Below are 18558 nucleotides of genomic sequence, written 5' to 3' on the forward strand. Positions count from 1 at the left end.
TTTCCTCTCTTGGATCGCGGTTCAAAGCCAGCCGGGCAGGAAAGACCGTGAGACTCCTATCTCCAATAAACCACTAGCTGTAGCTCAAGTGGTAGAGCGCTCGCATTGAGCTGAAGAGCTGAGGGACAGCGCCCAGGCCCAGAGTTCAAGGCCCACGACCGACAAAAAAAAAAAAAAAAGTTTCCTCTCTAGTTGCCATTCTGTCCTCCACCCTAACAAAGGCAAACGGAACCACATGTAGTGTAGCTATAATGGGAGGCATAGGCTGTCTGTCCCAAAGTAAAGTGAGACTTGGCCACCCTGAAGTAGATTCAGGGCTGGCACCAAACAGATCATGAAGAACTCAAGTCACAAGTGTGCACCAGTAATCCCTGAATTCGGGAGGGTAAGAATGGAGGATCCCGAGTTTGAAGCCAGAGTGAGCTACAGAGCCAGATCCTATCACCACTAACCATAATAAACAAAAAGCATAGACAGATGGATAGACGAATAGAGAGACAAACCGACCCGGGGGGGGGGGGGGGGGGGGTTCAAGTTCGGGTTCAGGTTCTTCATGGACTCATATAGAACACTACTGCCGCCTGGGGCCAAGGTGCCGCTTGGGGGCGACCGAGAGCCCATCCAGTTCCCCTTTAAGGCTGGGGCGGAAGACCGGAAGGTGAAGGCTTTGCGTCGGCTGGATAGAAACAGCCCTGTCCCTTTAAGAGGGCGGAGACGCCGGTGTGGCGGCCGCTTCGAATGCGGCCCGCGGCGCCGGCCTTCAGTTTCTGGGCCACCCTCCCTCAGCTTCCTCCTGGGTCACCGAGACTCTTCCTGGTGACCCTCCTGTCCCAGCAGCGTCGCCCAGATTCCGACCCTTCCACTTGGGCCCAGTCCGAGGCAAGCCCCGTCCACTCAGCTACGGGGTCCCGCCGCCGTCGCCATGGTAATGCCGCGTCTACGCCTGGGGGCGTGGGGGGGTCACCGGGCTAAGGGGCCCGCGGGCTGCGGAGGCCGCAGGGGCTGCGGGGCCGGGGGTCGGATGCAGCTCGGTGTCGTCTGCAGATCTGGGTAGTGTTTTGGCCCGGACGTGTTCGAAACCTCTTTCACGCAGGCCTCAGTTTCCCTCCTGTTTCTTCTCTCTTTGAAGATCTGGACACCCTTCCGGTGCGCAAGCGTCACTAGCTTTGGGGGGCCATCCCTCCTCTCCGCACCCACTCTGACCCTTGGACTCTTGACTCCCGTCAATGGCCGCCTTGTTGCTCTGGCATCTGGGGTCAGGGACCACCGTTGGCTCTGGGTTGCCTGCTGCAGGCTGGAAAGAAGAACCATGGATGGGGGACACTTACCTCTCTTGAGACCCTAGCTCTATGGGCCATTGGATTAGGTAGAAGGAAAGAAGCCATTGCCTTGATTGTCAGAAACAACACCCCTGTGCCAGACATGCTTAACCTTTATGGTGGTTTTCTTATGCTGGACAAACGTTTGCGATTTTGCAAAATCCTCAAGCCGTTGTGCTGAAGGCCTGTCCTTGATCCCCTCAGCCGCCCCTCTTTGTCTCCATCCCTCTCTCCCAGGATTAATGCAGATGGGTTTGAGTGGCTTCTATTACCAGAAAGTATCTTCAGTCATTCAAGTCCTTAACCTAATCCCATCTCCTCTAGCACAGCACTAGCAAAAAAAAAAAAAAAAAGGCATAAAACATAAAACAAAAGCAGTACATCTGATGGTCTTGTTAGAGCTGGGAAGATGCTTGACAAGGACAGAATGTACTTGCAAACAATATTTCTTCTTCAGCCTCAATTGCTTTGTTTTCCTTTCAGGCATGCAGTTTGCAGAAGCTGTTTGCTGTGGAAGAGGAATTTGAAGATGAGGTAGGAAGTGTTGGTGATCAGGGTGGCAAAAGAGGTCTTGAGATGTAAACAGCCAGGTGCAGAACATTTTAGAGCAGCTCACACAAACCTCCTTTTAGTTGATGTGAGTGCTTTCTTCCTTCCTTCCTTCCTTCCTTCCTTTCTTTCTCTTTGAGGCAGGATAAGATATGTAAACAACCACCGAATGTGGCGGAATAGGCTTGTAATATCAGCACTCTGGAGGTAGAGTCAGCAGGGTCTCAAGTTCAAGGTTAGCCTGATCTACCTAGATTCTCTCAAAAAAAGCCCCGTCACATACCAATTAAATATTAATTTCTGTGGATGGCGCAAATATTTCTACTGGGTGCCAACTGGCTATATGAGCCAGAAAAAAGTTTTTTTTCTAGGCTATTTCTGGCAGGGGTATTTTGGTGCTAGGGATTGAACCTAAAGTTTTATGTGTCCTGAGCATATGCTCTTCCACTGAGCTGCACAAACAAATTTACTTTTTATTCCCCAATGCTTTGCCTAAACTATTCTTCTCAGAATAGCTTATGCCTGGCTGGTATTGTAAATGCTGCACCAGAGATCCTTCTGGTAGCCTATATCCCATTCTTTCTGTGTGTGTGTGTGTGTGTGTGTGTGTGTGTGTGTGTGTGTGTGTGTGTGTGTGTGTGTGTGTGTGTGTTTGTGGTGGTTATGGTGTTGAGGATCAAATCCAGTGTAAACATGCTGCCAACTAAGATATGTCCCCAGATTTCTTTAGGGCTTTTTTTTTTTTTTTGTCCTGGAGCTTGAACTGAGGGCCTAGACACTGTCCCTGAACTTTTGTCCTCAAGGCTAGTACTCTAACCACTTGAGCCACAGCTCTACCTACTTCTGGCTTTTTATTGGTTAAATGGAGATAATGATCATAGGGACTTTCCTGCCAAGACTGGCTTTGAACTGTGATCCTCAGATCTCAGCCTCTGAATAGCTAGGATTCCAGTACCCACCTGCTTTTGGACTTGGGATTTAAAGGAAAAAACTCTTCAGAGCTCTTCTCCCCATCCCCACCCTCCATTTCTGGGGCCTGAACTCTGGGCCTTGGCACTGTCCCTCAGCTCTTCAGCTCAAGGCTAGTGCTCTACCACTTGAGCAACAGCACTACTTCCGGATTTTTCTGCTTATATGGTGCTGAAGAACAGAACCCAGGGCCTCATGCATGCAAGGCAAGCACTCTACCACTGAGCCACCTTTCCAGCCCCATTCTTAAAAATTGGTCCTTGGGGCTAGAATGTGGTTGAATGGTGGATAGCTTGCCTGGCATTTACAAGGCCCTGAATTTGATTGCCAGCACTAAAAAAAAAAGGTCTTTGGCTTCTCATTTATTCAGGCTCCAAGATGAGAGCACAGTCCTGTAAGTTGCTTAACTACTCCGAGTCTCAGTTTCTGTATCCACAATATGGGAAGAATAATAATCCTATTCATAGAGCCATGAGAGAATTCATTGAGAGACATCTAATAGAATACTTATATTGTATCTGGTACTCAGTAAGGTTGCAAATATTATCAGGTTTTGTTATTATGTATTATTCAAAACTACCAGCTTTGTCAAGGAGATGTGTTCTTGTTTTTATCTCTCAGCTTTGGGGATGTGTGATTACAGGTGAAAAAGAGACTGTGAAAGTAGCCCTATGGGTCTGAGCAGATGATGATAGGATTACCAGACTGGTGATGGCATTAAGGAAGGGCTCTGTTCCAAGTTTCTGTGCATTGACAATGTCAAAGCAGTCCTTTACCCTCCTCCCAGTGCATGTCATGCCATGTTTGAGAGTGAAGGACCAGTCACCCTCCAGGGTTATCAGGATTCTTTTTTTTTTTTTTTTGGGGGGGGGGGGGTCCAGTCATGGGGCCTGAACTCTGGGCCTGGGCGCTGTCCCTCAGTTCTTCAGCTCAAGGCTAGCGCTCTACCACTTGAGCCACAGCGCCACTTCCGGCTTTTTTCTTTCTGCTTATGTAGTGCTGAGGAATCAAACCCAGGGCCTTATGCATCCAAGGCAAGCACTCTACCACTGAGCCACCTTCCCAGCCCCAGGATTCTTATCATTCTTTCTTTTTTTTTTTTTTTCCCCTTTGGTCATGGGACTTGAACTCTGGGCCTGGGGGCTGTCTCTTGGCTCTTCAGCTCAAGGCTAGTGCTCTACCACTTGAGCCATAGCACCACTTTCAGGCTTTTTCTGCTTATGTGGTGCTGAGGAATCGAATCCAGGATCTCATGCATGCAAGGCAAGTGCTCTACCACTGAGTCACCTTTCCAGCCCAATATTCTTATCATTTTGATTTGTTGTTGTTATGGCTAAGTCCTAAGGTGGTCTTGCTGGAGTGTGGGAGTCTCTGGGTCCTACACGAAGCAGCGACAACCCTTTTTCTAGCTCAGACCATCCAGTGGAGCAGCAGGCTATGTGTGTGTGTGGGGGGGGGGGGCATCCTGTCAGTTAAATCAGCAGTTCTGACTCAAAAACACCCTCAGAACAGAACAGGTCTCTTGCTCTTGAAGGTGTCAATATCACCTTGCTTCCCAACTTGAAACCATACTTAATTTAACTTGCTTGAAAAGCTATATTTAACTTCTGCCTATTTTGCTGGTTCCAGGGCTCTCTGGCTTACTGAGGAGCATGCGTATGCTAAAAGTAGGTAGTGGGCTAAGGACAAGGCAGTGTGACCACCTAGGTTGTTGGGCACCAGAAAGCTGGTCTCCTTGAGAAGCATGTGTGAACTTGAATGATTGCTTTAACTCTTTGGTGCCCTGAGATATTTGCTCTCCTCCACCCCTCCAATGCACTTCTTGGAAATTAAGTGAGGGAAGCTACCCAAAGTTATAGCCTTGGGATGTTTCTTATAGAAGCCTGATGGTAAGCTCATGGGCAAGGTCAAAGTTTGGTGAGAGACACACCATTGCTTTTTGCTTGTTTCCTAACTAGTGTTTATGCACATATATCTACACTCATGTGCCTGAAGAGTAAACGACTTTTGTTTTTGTTTTTTGATGGTACACATGCTAGACTAGCACTTTACCACTTGAACCACACCTCTAGCCCTGTTTTTTCTTTCTGGAGATGGAGTATAGTGAATTTTTCTGCCCAGGCTAGTTTTGGTCTACAATCCTCCAGATCTCAGCCTTCTGAGTAGCTAGGGTTTTTAAGTGTGAGCCACTGAGGCCCAGCTGAGTTTTCAGATTCTCAGATGTAAAGACCTACTATCTCTTCTCTGTAGGATTTCTTGTCTGCAGTGGAAAATGCTGAGAACCAGTTTGTTGGAGCACTGCCTGTGAATGCTGGGTGTTTGAGACCTGTCTCTTCCAGGCCACCGGAAGCCATGCAGACTTTGAGTCCATTGCCATTACACCCCACTGTTCCTCTAACCCTCCCATCCCTGGGAGTCTGCCTCCCTACCTCAGTGCCCCTGAGGCCTGTCTCGACTTCCAGCAGCTGGACTGGCAATCAAAGAATGACCCTGACAGAAGGTCTGCGAGAGCCGGCCCGCTTCCAGTCTCCACATTCTGTCCTTACCTGGGAAAAGCAGCAGGGCACGGGTGGCTTTGAGGGACCCGAACAAGACGACTTTGATAAAGTCCTGGCAAGTATGGAACTGGAGACAGCTAGCATGGAGCTGGAACTTGGAGTTAGCAGTGAGATCACACAAATCTCGCCTGCTCAACATCAGGAGGACTCAGTATTGGCTAAAAAGGCCCGGAGAGCTGATCTCAGTGGGACGTGTCAGAAGGGGCCTGTGCCAGCCACCCACACCGCGGGCATCATGTCAGTCCAGGATGAACCTCTTCAGCTGCCTAGCCACGACAGACCTGCTGCCTTGGGCAGCCCTCCCACCCCACTGATCTCAGCAGTTCCCGCTCGGCAGCCCCCCTGGGAAATCTGCCCCAAAGGCCCCTCTGTTCCAGCACCCCAGCCTCTGCAAGCTGGGGGACGGCCCATTCAGAGCAGCCCTCAAAATCGTATGCCCAGTCTGCCATTCCAGTCTCCCAATGCCCGGTTACAAGGCAAACCTCGTTTTTCTGGACCTCAGACTCCCAACTCCAGCTGCTCTATTCCCTCAAGGGCCAGTGGTGCTGTACTTTCTCAGGGGCCTTTGCAATTTCGAACCCCAGTGTCTTCTGTTGAGACTCCTGTTACCCCAAAAGGTCCCCATTCCTCCCTGGTTTCCCAGGCTACTGTGCAGGCACCCAGAGTCACCAACCACCTAGTACAGCTGGTCACAGCTGCTAGCCGGACACCCCCACAGCCCACCAGAGCCAAAACTCGCCGTTTCCCTGGCCCAGCAGGGCTTCTGCCTCACCAGGTAAGTGAGCTGGTTCTCCAGGATGTTAGGTAAAGGGAGAGAAGCACTGGGCCAACGCTGTAATGTCTCACAGAAAGGAAGGAAGCAAAGAGAGAGGGTTTGCAAAGCTGAAGAAAACAAAAGAAATGGAAAGAAACAGAGTAGAACACTTGCCTAGCACATTCAAGGTCCTGTGTCCTATGTTAATCCTCAGTATTGGGGGGAAAAAAAAGATAAAAGCTTAAAAATCCACCCACAGAAGAAGCACTTAAGAATTTTCTAGTTTTCATATGTCTACTGTTTACTTAGCACTAGGGTAAGAAGATAGATTCATTTGCTAAGGGGTAGATATTGGGCAGTTTGCTTGGAACAGAATACAGAGATTGAAAGCAGTGCCTATTCTAAGGAGTTTATAGGGTTTTTGTTTTTGTTTTCTTTGTACCAGTCCTAGGGCTTGAACTCAAGGCTGGATGCTGTCCCTGAGCTTTTTTGCTCAAGACTAAGGCTCTATCACTTGAGCCACAGCTCCACTTCAGGCTTTTTGTTGGTTAATTGGAGAGCAGAGTCTCACAGACTTTACTGCCCCAGCTTTGAACTGTAATCCTCATATCTCAGCCTCCTGAGTAGCTAGGATTATAGGCGGGAGCCACCAGAGCCTGGCTGTAAGGAGTTTATAGTGTAGTGGGAGAAGTGGGTATGAACAGATGGTAATGGCCAAAGAGCTCTGTGTGAAACCTGGGTGTGCTCTGAGGACAGTCCAACAGGGCTGTCTGGCCTCAGGGCATGTGGTCTTGGAGGTCCATAGAACAGTTTCACTGTAGCTGCTTTGTGGAGCCAATGTGAGGAGGCTGGGGCTGGAAAGGAGATAGCCCTGCTCAGTCTGTGTTTGCTTGACAGAGAGACACGACCCATCAAACTAGTTTTGGGTCAGATTGCAGGTAGTTGGGTTCTGAGGCTATAGTTTGGTTGTGATAGTTATGCACTCTTTCACTCCTCTTTGGGGTGTTTGAATCAATTGCTGCCTGTTACTGGTTCTTTCATACTATATTGAGAGAAATCAGAGGAGGTTGTCTCTGTTCCTCCTGGGCTGGATCTCCCAGGGGGAAGGGTTGGGACTCGGAAGAGTCTTGGGAAAGCTGCCTCATAGCTCATGACAGGCCCATCTATTTGGGTCACTGCCCTCTTCAGGCAGCTCTGGGCTTTGCTCCTGGGCCAGCTCTAGCTTCCTCACATTCCCAAAACGATCCCCAAAGTGTCTTTTTTTGAGCTGCCAATGAGGCTCCTGAGACTGCGTTAGGAGAGATGTAATATGTGTTAATTGTCCTTGATAGTTTCCTGAACTCATTATGTAACCCAGACAAGAAGCTGTACTTGTAAATAACAGCTGCTGAGTTTGCTCTCGCCTTCTTCTCTCTCCCCTCCTAGCATAGTGGGAAGAATCTGGAGGAGATCATGGTTTCCACACCCCAAACTCCAACTCACGGTGCTCTGGCTAAATTCCAGACAGAGGTAACTTCTTCCATGCAAATGCTCATTCCTGGGCCTCATTTGAGAGTGAGGGGTATACCTGCATTTCAGGTGTTAAAGAATTGAAGCTGGGCTGGGAAGTTGGCTCAGTGGTAGAGTGCTTGCCTTGCATGCATGAGGCCCTGGGTTCAATTCCTTAGCACCACATAAGCAGAAAATTCCGGAAGTGGTACTGTGGCTCAAGTGGTTGAGTGCTAGCCTTGAACTGAAGAGCTGAGGGACAGTGCCCAGACCCAAAGTTCAGACCCTACAACCGACAAAAAAAATTGAAGCTGATGGTGGTAGGCCTGTATCAAAGGGCATTTGGAAATGCAATTGCAGGAGGCAGCAGCATGTTTACCCTAAAATGAGACTCATCTTGATTCCAGCTAGGCATTAACTGATGTCACGCATCTAGCCTTTTTTCCATTTGAGAAATAAAGGCCCAGCTACCCGTCTTTTCCCAGGGGAGGAGAAAGTAGTAGGTGTCTGTGATGGTATCTCAGTAATCCTTCCTCTCAGGTTTCTAGACGCTGAGTTGGGAAGGATCTTGTCTTCCATCTTGCCTCCAAAAGCAAGATGGTGAGAGAAACTTTCACTGGTGAGAGCAACTTCCCTAGCCTTGGAGTTCTGATTGCTCTACTCTATCTCCACACCCCCTTTTGCTTATGACTTTCCCTAGTATAGCTTCTCTTTGCTCCCCAGACCTGCCAGTTCAGATCCAAAGCAGTAATAGTCATCTAGATTTAAAGGTATGAATATAAGGTTAAATGCAAGAAGATAAAAGAAGGTTAAAGCCAGAGACATCCCAGATCAACTATAGACTGGATTCTAAATGGCTAAAACACTCTGGAAGTCTATAGATATGTGTGGGGTCCCTATCTCTAAGAGGTTATATATTAGTCTATTGCAAGATACAAGTATGGGCTGGGTGCCAATGACCCTAGCTACTTAGGAGGCTGAGATCTGAGGATTGCGATTCAAAGCCAACCCAGGCAGGAAAGTCTGTGAGACTCATAACTCCAATTAATCACCAGAAAAACTGGAAGTGGTGCTGTGGCTCAAGTGGTAAAACGCTCGCCTTGAGCTGAAGAGCTCAGGGACAGTGTCCATGCCCAGAGTTCAAGCCCCACGACCAACAACAACAATGAAAAAGATACAAGTATGGGTAGATTTTTGCTTCGATGTAATTAAAGTCAGGACCTGGTTTATTTATTTTTCTTCTCCCACCCCTTTCAGTCAAGGGTCTGTCACTAAGGCAAACCCACTAATGCAAGTTCCCTTGTGCTCTATGGTGCCAGGTTGCTGCTAGTTCCCAGGCATCAGTGGAGGAAGATTTTGGGAAAGGGCCTTGGTTGACCATGAAATCCTCCCTGGGCCTGGATGAGAGGGATCCCACTTGCTTCCTCTGCACCTACAGCATAGTCATGGTACTTCGGAAGGTAAGAGTCCTGGGGCTGGGAAGTTGGCTCAGTGGTAGAGCGCTTGCCTTGCATGCCTGAGGCCCTGGGTTCGATTCCTCAGCACCACATAAGCAAAAAGAAAAAAGCCAGAAGTGGCGCTGTGGCTCAAGTGGTAGAGCACTAGCCTTGAGCTGAAGAGCTGAGGGACAGTGCTCAGGCCCAGAGTTCAAGCCCCACAACTGGACGCCAAAAAAAAAAAAAAAAAAGGAAGGTAAGAGTCCTGAGTGGTGAGACTCTATATTGAGACTGTTTTATACCAGCCTCCTGCCCTGCTCTACCTTAGGATGGGGCTGTCTGCTCACTCTTAAATCAGGCCTGTCTCAAGGGGGCAACTGGAAATCCCTTCAGTTGTATCTTCCACTGCTTATTTTTTCCCTATTGCCCACAGTACTAGGCACAGGAAAAAGGAGAGAAGAGTGGGTTCTGGGCTTGTTTCTGTACTTCCAAGGACTAGATGAGAGATGGGGTTACACATTGCTACCCTGAGAGCTCTCAGTGGTCTAGACCATATGCAGATTCATGTTAGAACCTGTGCAAGCATACCCCTGCCCTAGGCCTGCCATACTGTAGTGATACATAAATGTTATACATGAAAGAAAGAGCATGGGAAGAGAAATGAAGGACCTGCCAGCTTTAGGTCTGCTGAGGGAGATGAGATGCACCCTTCTAACTGCCTTTTTACCCCCCACAAAAGAAGATCAATCATCACCACACTGTAGTTGTCCTAGCACATGTAGAGGCCTGGGAGGCTATGGATGAGCCATGGCTAGCTCAGTGAATGCCTTTCCCTGTAAGCAGGCAGCCCTGAAGCAACTTCCCAGAAACAAGGTTCCCAACATGGTGGTGATGATCAAGTCTCTGACTCGGAGCACGGTGGATGCCAGTGTGGTTTTTAAGGACCCCACAGGTAAGGCATTAGATACTGGTCTTGTAAATGGCGTCTATTGAGGTTAAGCGGTGAGGAGAAATCACCCTCTCCATTTGGAGATGAGAAAATGGAGGCAAGGAGCACCCCATGTCCTAGACAGGGCTCAAGCCAGTCATTGTTGTGATCCTGAGATTGACTGCCATGTGGTTGCAGGAGAAATGCAGGGGACCATACACAGGGTGCTTCTGGAGACACGCCAAAATGAGTTGAAGCCTGGCTCAGTGCTGCTGCTGAAGCAGGTAATGGAGGTCTGAGTGGGCTTCCTGGAGAGAGCCCCCAGGCTGTCTGGGTTTTACCTGGATGGCTGCCTTCGCTCCTAGTTTCCAAGCAAGGGGCAATCAGATTATTGCTAGGGCCTGGTTTACCAGAGCCAAGAGCAGGCCTGTGGTCCTTGAGCAATTCTTGCTCTTCAGGCTTAAGTAGGGATGGAGGGTTGTGTGGCATGGGGATGGGGTAGGGGAAGTTGTATCTTGCTGTTAGCAAGGCTGGAGCAGGAGCAATTTGTGTGACCTGATGCAGAAGACACTGAACAAGAGGCTGGCAGTCACCTAGTGTTCCATCAGATATTGACTTTCCCTTCCTCAACTCCAGATTGGAGTGTTTTCTCCTTCACTCCGGAATCACTATCTCAATGTGACACCCAACAACCTGGTCCATATTTACAGCTCCGATTCTGGGGATGGAAACTTTCTCAAGCCATCTCAACTATTCTCCAAGGTAAGAGGAACAGGATAGATAGGAACTGGTGGAGCCATGCATCTGGATCTTCTTATTTCCTCTTCACGTCTACCCTGGGGAGCCAGGACTTGAAGGGAACAGTTGCCCTGAGTTGAAGAGGTGCCTTTGGGGACTGGATTATCCCCTCCTGTCTCTAGTCCAGCTGCCTACCAGATGGCTTAGTAACAGTACCTTGAGTAGCAGCTGGCTTCTTGGTGTCACTGTGTCTGATGGCAGGCTTCAGCACCTGAGAGCGGAAGAGTCACTTGAGAACCTACCAGGGTGAGGGCCCACTGGGAGGCAGGGGTGAGGGGAGGGGGGAATGACAGATGGAAGGCCGAACCTGTTCCAGGTGGCTATGCAAAGAACAGAGAGCCATGATGACCCGGCATGTGAGCCAGCATATACTCAACATCATCTCTCCTGGCCTCTGTTCTACTAGGCAAGATTGGAACAAATGCACAGAGTACTTGGGGGACATCCCTTTAGGAACTGAGATGAGCATCCAGTGTATTAGGGAGGTGAGGATGGGTTCCAGGCAGCTCTAGTCCCAGGTGTGAATACAGAGCCTAGGCCTGACTTACTGCCCTCATCCCGCCTGGAGGCCAGAAGTCCTGGGTCTTCTCCAAGTTTTGCTGATCATTTCTGTTGTGACCCTGGGCAAATCCTGTCCCCTCCCCTGTGTTGCATCATCCTTAGAACATGTGGGTTCGGCTGCATGACCTCTAGTTGGCTTGGATCTTTAGCTCTAATATGTTACTTAAATTTCCTTCATCTACTTAAATTTCCCACATTTTCTCAAAATTACTCAATCTCTAAAATTATTTTCTTAAAAAAATTTTTTTTGGGGGGGTCCATTCATGGGGTCTGAACTCTGGGCCTGGGCGCTGTCCCTCAGCTCTTCAGCTCAAGGCTAGTGCTCTACCACTTGAGCCACAGCGCCACTTCCGGCTTTTTTCTTTTTTTGCTTATGTGGTGCTGAGGAATCAAACCCAGAGCCTCATGCATGCAAGGCAAGCGCTCTACCACTGAGCCACCTCTAGTGGCTCATGCCTGTAATCTTAGCTACTCAGGCAGCTGAGATCTGAGGATTATAGTTCAAAGCCAGACTGTGCAGGAAAGGCTGCAAGACTCATCTCCAATTAACCACCAGAAAACTGGAAGTGACACACTGGTTCAAAGTGGTAGAACACTAGCCTTGAGTGAAAAAACTCAGGGATAGCTCCCAGACCCTGCGTTCAAGCCCCATAAACAACAAACCAAAAAAAGTTCTGCGGGGCTGGGAAGGTGGCTCAGTGGTAGAGTGCCTGCCTTGCATGCATGAGGCCCTGGTTCAATTCCTCAGCACCACATAAGGAGAAAAAAAAAGCCAAAAGTGGCACTGTGGCTCAAGTGCAGAGTGCTAGCCTTGAGCTGAAAAGCTAAGGGACAGCACCCAGGCCTAGAGTTCAGGCCCCACAACTAACCAAAAAAAAAAAAAAACTTCTGATCATCCATACTCGCTGAAAAAACATAGGATAAACAAAACCCAGGGGGCTGGGAAGGTGGCTCAGTGGTAGAGTGCTTGCCTTGCATGCATGAGGTCCTGAGTTCGATTCACTAGCCTTGAGCTGAAGAGCTGAGGGACAGCGCCCAGGCCCAGAGTTCAGGCTCCACCACCAACAAAAACAAAACAAAACAAAAAATCCAGACCCTTAGTTCAGGCCCCATAACTAACAAACAGAAAAAGTTCTGATCATTCATACTCACTGAAATAACATAGGCTAAACAAAATTGAAAGTAACTCTTTCCCACTCTCGTTCCCTAAGGCTAACCATTGTTACCAGTTTAATAGCCAGTTTTAGTTGCCTGCCCATACATTAGCTAATTTGAGGATTGTTAAGTTTATTTTTAATTCCAGGCTAGCTCCTCAACATCTTTCTTTTTTTTTTTTTTTTTTTGTCGGTCGTGGGGCTTGAACTCTGGGCCTGGGCGCTGTCCCTCAGCTCTTCAGCTCAAGGCGAGCACTCTACCACTTGAGCTACAGCGCCACTTCCGGTTTTCTGATGGTTTATTGGAGATAAGAGTCTCAAGGTCTCTCCTGCCCGGGCTGGCTTTGAACCTCGATCCTCAGATCTCAGCCTCCTGAGTAGCTAGGATTACAGGCGTGAGCCACCAGCGCCCGGCTCCTCAACATCTTTCTGAATGTCTTCTCCCCCTTCTACTCTGATTATACAGATTCCCTAAAATATTAAATACTGTAGAATTAGGAAAGAAAAAAAAATCAGTCAAAGAAAGTCTATTTGTGTTAATTATCTGCTGTTTTGAGTGCCTGGTGTATCAAGTCTATCCCTCAGCCTGGACCTGGGAGGCCCTGGGCCTTGCCACACACTTCTACCATGTCTCCTTCCTGAGCCCCCACCTGATCCTTGGAGGGCATGTGACTAGAGTTGGTACCATCTAAAGGTGCTTCAGAGACATGAGCACTGGTAATTAGATCTTTTGTCTTCAGGGTCCCAGAAGCTTCTGTGACAACTTCCAGCCTAATGTGACCCCAAAGCCAGCACAGAACCCAGGGGTGTCCCTGGAAGAAGAACTCCCAGAAGCAGGTAAGCTAACAACACAGCCTGTCCAGATCAGGAAAGGCTCTGTGTCCTCTGGTGTGGCTCAGCCAGTGTCTTCCTGGCTTCATCTTATTCCTCCTGTGAGTCTTGGGACCTTAACATAATCTCACAGAAATCAATAGGGCATCTGCTTTGGCAAGGCCAAACTAGTTAACAATGTGATAAAACAAACATGAAATGTAGCCCACATTTCTCCCCCTATTTCCAATGCATGCATGTCAGCCTCAGGAGGGAACATTGCCAGCCTTCATCCAGGTGGACAGGTGCTGTCCTTGTGTCATACACACAGATCACAGAGGCAGTGTACCCATCCCACTGAAGCTCAGAGACGATTGAGGGAATGCTGAGTTATCACTTACCCAAGTGATTAGGGGGACCAGGACACAAACATGAGGCCCAAATGCAGAACTCCTATGGGTAGTGGTTCCTGGAGGCTGTATTACTAGGTGAAGCTAGCACAATCCACAATCTCTTAGGTTTTGTTTTTTAGGCCATAACCAGGACTCAAACTCATTGTTGTCTGACATGTTCATTCATCCGCTAATGCTCTACCACCTCAGCCGTACCTACAACTCCTTAGGTTTTATTTTGTGCTTGGTATTGGGTCTTGAACTTAGGACCTGGGTACTATCCCTTAGCTTTTTCACTCAACGTTAGCACTGTACCACTTGAGCCACAGTTCTACTTGTGGCTTTTTTCCCCCTCCATGGTACTGTGGTTTGAACTCAAGGTTTTACCTTGCTAGACAAATTCTCTGCCACTTGAGTCACACTCCTAGCCCTTATTCTGATTTTCTTGGTGGTTAATTGGTGATTTTTTAGTTATTAATCAGAGATAAGAGTCTCCCAGATTTTCCTATGCAGGCTGCCTTTGAACCAGTGTCCTTAGATCTCAGCCTCCTGAGAGACTGAGGCCTGAGGATTACAAGCATGAGCCACCAGTGCCTGGTTGACTTTCTTTGTTTTTGTTTTTTGTTTTTGTTGGTTTGTTTGTCTCGGTCTTGGGGCTTGAACTCTGAGTCTGGGCACTGTCCCTTAGCTCTTCAGCTCAAGGTGAGTGCTCTATCACTTGAGCCACAGTGCCACTTCTGGTTTTCTGAGTGGTTAATTGGAGATAAGCATCTCATGGACTTCCCTGCCCAGGCTGGCTTTGAACTGTGATCTTCAGATCTCAGCCTCCTGAGTAGCTAGGATTACAGGTGTGAGCCACTGACACAGCTAGCTCTTTGTTTTTTTGATTCCAGAAATTTAACCCCATCTGGCCCCCTAAAGGCTATAGGATTATGGCTGTTTTACACTAACCAAATTGACAGTATACCAATGGATAAACCCAGAAAGCCATTATTTACATCCTATGAAAATATTGGTAGAATGAGGTGCAGGTACTGAATTCGAGTTCTGGTCTCAGACCTAAATAAAGAGAAAATATTGGCCCCTTTCGCTGGAGTCTTACACCTGTCCTTTCAAGTAAGTCTGATGCCAAGGCTAGTCATTATCCTAAGAAGAGGTTGCCGGTGGTCATGGAGCAAATATGAAGACAGTTGACTATAGAAGATGAACACTGCTGGGCGCCGGTGGCTCACACCTATAATCCTAGCTACTCAGGAGGCTGAAGACCGTGGTTCAAAGCCAGCCTGGGCAGACTGATGTCACATCTCCACCATATGGGTAGAGCTGCTGAGCATGCAACCACTAGAAGTGCTAGAGAGGTTGGAGACATGAAATGAAGTCTTGCTCCATTTCTCAGTTTCTCGTGCACCCTCGCTTCTCATTCTTCTCTATTTCCCATGGTGCTACTCTAACCATTATAGGACAACTATAAAAAGTCGTGTAGGACTATAAAAGACGTGGAGGACAACATCTCTTGCTGTAAGCACATTTCAGCACCTCCCCCTTGAGTCCAGTGCTGGTCACCTTAATTAAACTTGGAATGTTCTCCAAACTAACTTCTTTCCTTCCTTCCAGCAGCAGTATATTTATTATAGTGCTTTTTTTCAGCACTAGACTTTCCCTAGGGCCTTCTGACCCCATCCAGAAAGTGGACTTCTCATGTTTTTTTTTTTGCCGGTCGTGGGGCCTGAACCCTTGGCCTGGGCACTGTCCCTCAGCTCTTCAGCTCAAGGCTAGCGCTCTACCACTTAAGCCACAGTGCCACTTCTGGCTTTTTCTGCTTATGTGGTGCTGAGGAATCGAACCCAGGGCCTCATGCATGCAAGGCAAGCACTCTACCACTGAGCCACCTTCCCAGCCCCTAGAAAGTGCACTTTTCTAGTTGGCAGCAGTGAGTCTAGTGTCAGATGGTCTAAGGGCAAGGTTATTTTACTTACTTGACCCCTGTTCTCGGTAAAGTGAAATTTATCACTGAAACCACAATAAACTGCCCTGAGAAGGGTTGGTGAGCACAGAGCAAGCATTCAATGACTATTAGCTGTTATTGTTTACCAAAGAATATCAACAGGGATTCCCAAAGTCAGTTCTGTTCCCAGGCTCTCAGGCATAAGCACTGCATCAGAGACTACAGTCAGAAATGGCTCCTCGCACTCCTCACGTCCTGGGGAAGGGGATGATGCTGTGTGCAACTGTCCTCTGAGAAACAAGAGTATTGAACCATGTGGTTCCGAAAGTGATGACTTATACATCTTTCTCCCACTCAGGGAGCAGAATGCAGTAGGGACCTCAGAAGTCTCTTCCTATTTAGTACTGTGCCTCTGGATGATAGGAGAGGAACTAGTGGGGCTCAAGAGTGGGGCTTGCACTCAAGGCCTGGGCACTGTCCCTGAGCAGTTTCGCTCAAGTACTTTACCACATTGAGCCACAGCACCACTTCTGGCTTTCTGGTGATTAATTGGATATAAGAGTCTCACAGCTGGGCACTGGTGGCTCACACCTGTAATCCTAGCTACTCAGGAGGCTGAGATCTGAGGATTGCGGTTCAAAGCAAGCCCAGGCAGGAAAGTCTGTGAGATTCTTATGTCCAGAAAACTGGAAGTGGTGCTGTGGCTCAAGTGGTAGAGCATTAGCCTTGAGCTAAAGAGCTGAAGGACAGCACCAAGGCCCAGGGTTCAAGTCCCACGACAGACCAAAAGAAAAAAAAAGTAAAAAAAAAAAAAGAAAAAGAAAAAAAGAAAAAAAAAAACTCACAGACTTTCCTCTTTCCTGCCCTGGCTGGCTTTTAACCGAGATTCTCAGATCTCAGCCTCCTGAGTTAGCTAGGATTACAGATGTGAACCACTGGTGCCCAGCTCCCATTTTTCTTTTGTTTGTATTTTTTTGTGGTGCTAGGGATTGAACCCAGGTCCTGTGCGTGCTAGGCAAATGCTCTACCACTTAGCTACATCCCCAGCCCTTTGTTTGTTTGCTTGCTTATTTGAGGCAGAGTCTTTATGTAGCCCATGCTGACTTAGAACTTGACTTCACAGGCTTCCTGTCTCAGCCTCCTAAGTGGTAGGATTATAGATCTGCACCATTATGCCAGCTATACTCTGCTGCATGCATGTGTATGGTGGGGTGGCGGGGGGGAGAGGGGGGGTGTTGAGGAGCAGAGGGAAAAGTGAGGCTAGCCTCATCCCACTAACAAGTCACTACTGCCCAGGGGGATCTACTTCTTCATCTGTACAGACAGCCCAGGTCCTCGTAACGGGTAGCTTTAGACTGTGGTCACATAGAAGCTTAATGTGGTCACTGAAGCTATCCCACCTTGATTCCCTCTGCAGATGACCTGGATGGACTCCTGAGTGAACTCCCTGAGGACTTCTTCAATGTGCCCAGCAGTTGGGACTGCCCCAAAGCAGGGCATCCACCATGAGCAGGCAGTGTCTCCTCTCCCAGGCAAAGATCTGGGTGTATAGGTCATGTCTGAAGTAGAGAGGGCCGCCAAGGGTTTCTGTGGGGCCCCTCCCTGGATGCTTTCCTGGAAAACTCCTTAATTGGCTTGTACGCTGCTGTGGTGTAGGGACTTCCTTTGGCACTGGCATTCCAGAACTGAACAGAATACTGGCTCTCCTGCCTTCCTGTCCTCCAAGTCCTCTTGTCCATTGTTTCTTCTCCTGCCAACAGGAAAGGTATTTCAGACTCCTGCCTCAGCTTTACTTTAGAGGATATTGGGCCTGGTGACCCTTGTCCCTGGTCAGCTGAGGAGCAATATCATATCAATGGTGACTTGAGGCCCAAGGGTGCTGAGGTCAGGGTATGGGATGTGGGACGTGGTTCTGAAATAAAGCAGCCCTGCTTTACCTGCTTCCTCCTCTTTCTCACCCCTGCCCTTCCTTGCCCCGTGCTCAGCCACCAGCACAAACCAGGGCAAAGCCAAGCAACTTGACTTTATTTTTTGTCTTTTCACTCTTTTTTTTTGTCAGTCCTAGGGCTTGAACTCTGGGCCTGCGCGCTGTCCCTGGATTCTTCAGCTCAAGGCGAGCTCTCTACCCTCTACTGCTTGCGCCACAGTGCCACTTCCCGTTTTCTAGTGGTTTATTGTAAATAAGAGTCTCACAGACTTTCCTGCCCGGGCTGGCTTTGAACCGAGATCCTCAGATCTCAGCCTCCTGAGTAGGTAGGATTACAGGTGTGAGCCACCGGTGCCCGGCTAAAATGTTTGTTTTTTTTTATGTTGTTTTAGGACAGAATCTCACTGCAGTGCTGGTGAGCCTAGAACTTGCTAGGTAACCCAAGTGGGAGGGAAGGGCCTCCTGCCTCAGCCTCCAGAGTGCCGGGATTGCAGGTATACACACATCTGGCTCAGTTTATCACAGTTAATGAACCAAGGATCACTGACTCTAGACTTCTTTCAGGTTTTTTTGGTTTTTCCTCACATCTTTCTATTTCTGAGTCCCATTCAAGATCCCATGTTACGTCTTTTTAGGTCCCGTTGTCCCATCCTATTGGATGTCTCTCTGTTAGGGTGTTTTTCTCATGATGAGACTGGGACAACCCCAACAGGTTGGTTTTTTCTTTTTCCTTTTTCTTTTGGCTGGTCGTGGGGCCTGAACTCTGGGCCTGGGCGCTTTCCCTCATCTCTTCAGCTCAAGGCTAGCACTCTACCACTTGAGCCACAGCGCCACTTTTGGCTTTTTCTGCTTATGTGGTGCTGAGGAATTGAACCCAGGGCCTCATGCATTCAAGGCAAGCACTCTTACCACTGAGCCACCTTCCTAGCCCCCAACAGGTTTTGAGGTGAGGGGAAGACCTGCAGTAGAG

The 18558-nt window shown here is 48.5% G+C and overlaps 1 protein-coding gene across 1 annotated transcript; it reads left to right on the plus strand.

Moving 5' to 3' along the window:
- The first annotated feature begins 870 nt into the window (after positions 1–870).
- On the plus strand, positions 871–17550 carry Hrob (homologous recombination factor with OB-fold). Its single transcript, XM_042673999.1, has 10 exons — positions 871–925; positions 1803–1853; positions 5088–6170; positions 7575–7658; positions 8957–9097; positions 9917–10025; positions 10200–10285; positions 10638–10763; positions 13255–13351; positions 17079–17550. Exons 1-10 carry the CDS (start codon positions 923–925, stop codon positions 17168–17170), a joined length of 1872 nt encoding a protein of 623 aa, XP_042529933.1. The 5' UTR covers positions 871–922; the 3' UTR covers positions 17171–17550.
- Positions 17551–18558: the final 1008 nt, after the last annotated feature.

This window comes from Dipodomys spectabilis, unplaced genomic scaffold (genome assembly GCF_019054845.1).
Source record: "Dipodomys spectabilis isolate Male_0828 unplaced genomic scaffold, ASM1905484v1 ptg000018l, whole genome shotgun sequence".
NCBI classification, from domain to species: domain Eukaryota; kingdom Metazoa; phylum Chordata; class Mammalia; order Rodentia; family Heteromyidae; genus Dipodomys; species Dipodomys spectabilis.

Bases quoted from the DNA above. Each gene is read 5' to 3' on its own strand.
- Hrob (XM_042673999.1), top strand. The intron at 7,659-8,956 runs GTAACTTCTTCC...CTATGGTGCCAG, and splicing joins TGGCTAAATTCCAGACAGAG to GTTGCTGCTAGTTCCCAGGC. The intron at 10,764-13,254 runs GTAAGAGGAACA...TTTTGTCTTCAG, and splicing joins CATCTCAACTATTCTCCAAG to GGTCCCAGAAGCTTCTGTGA.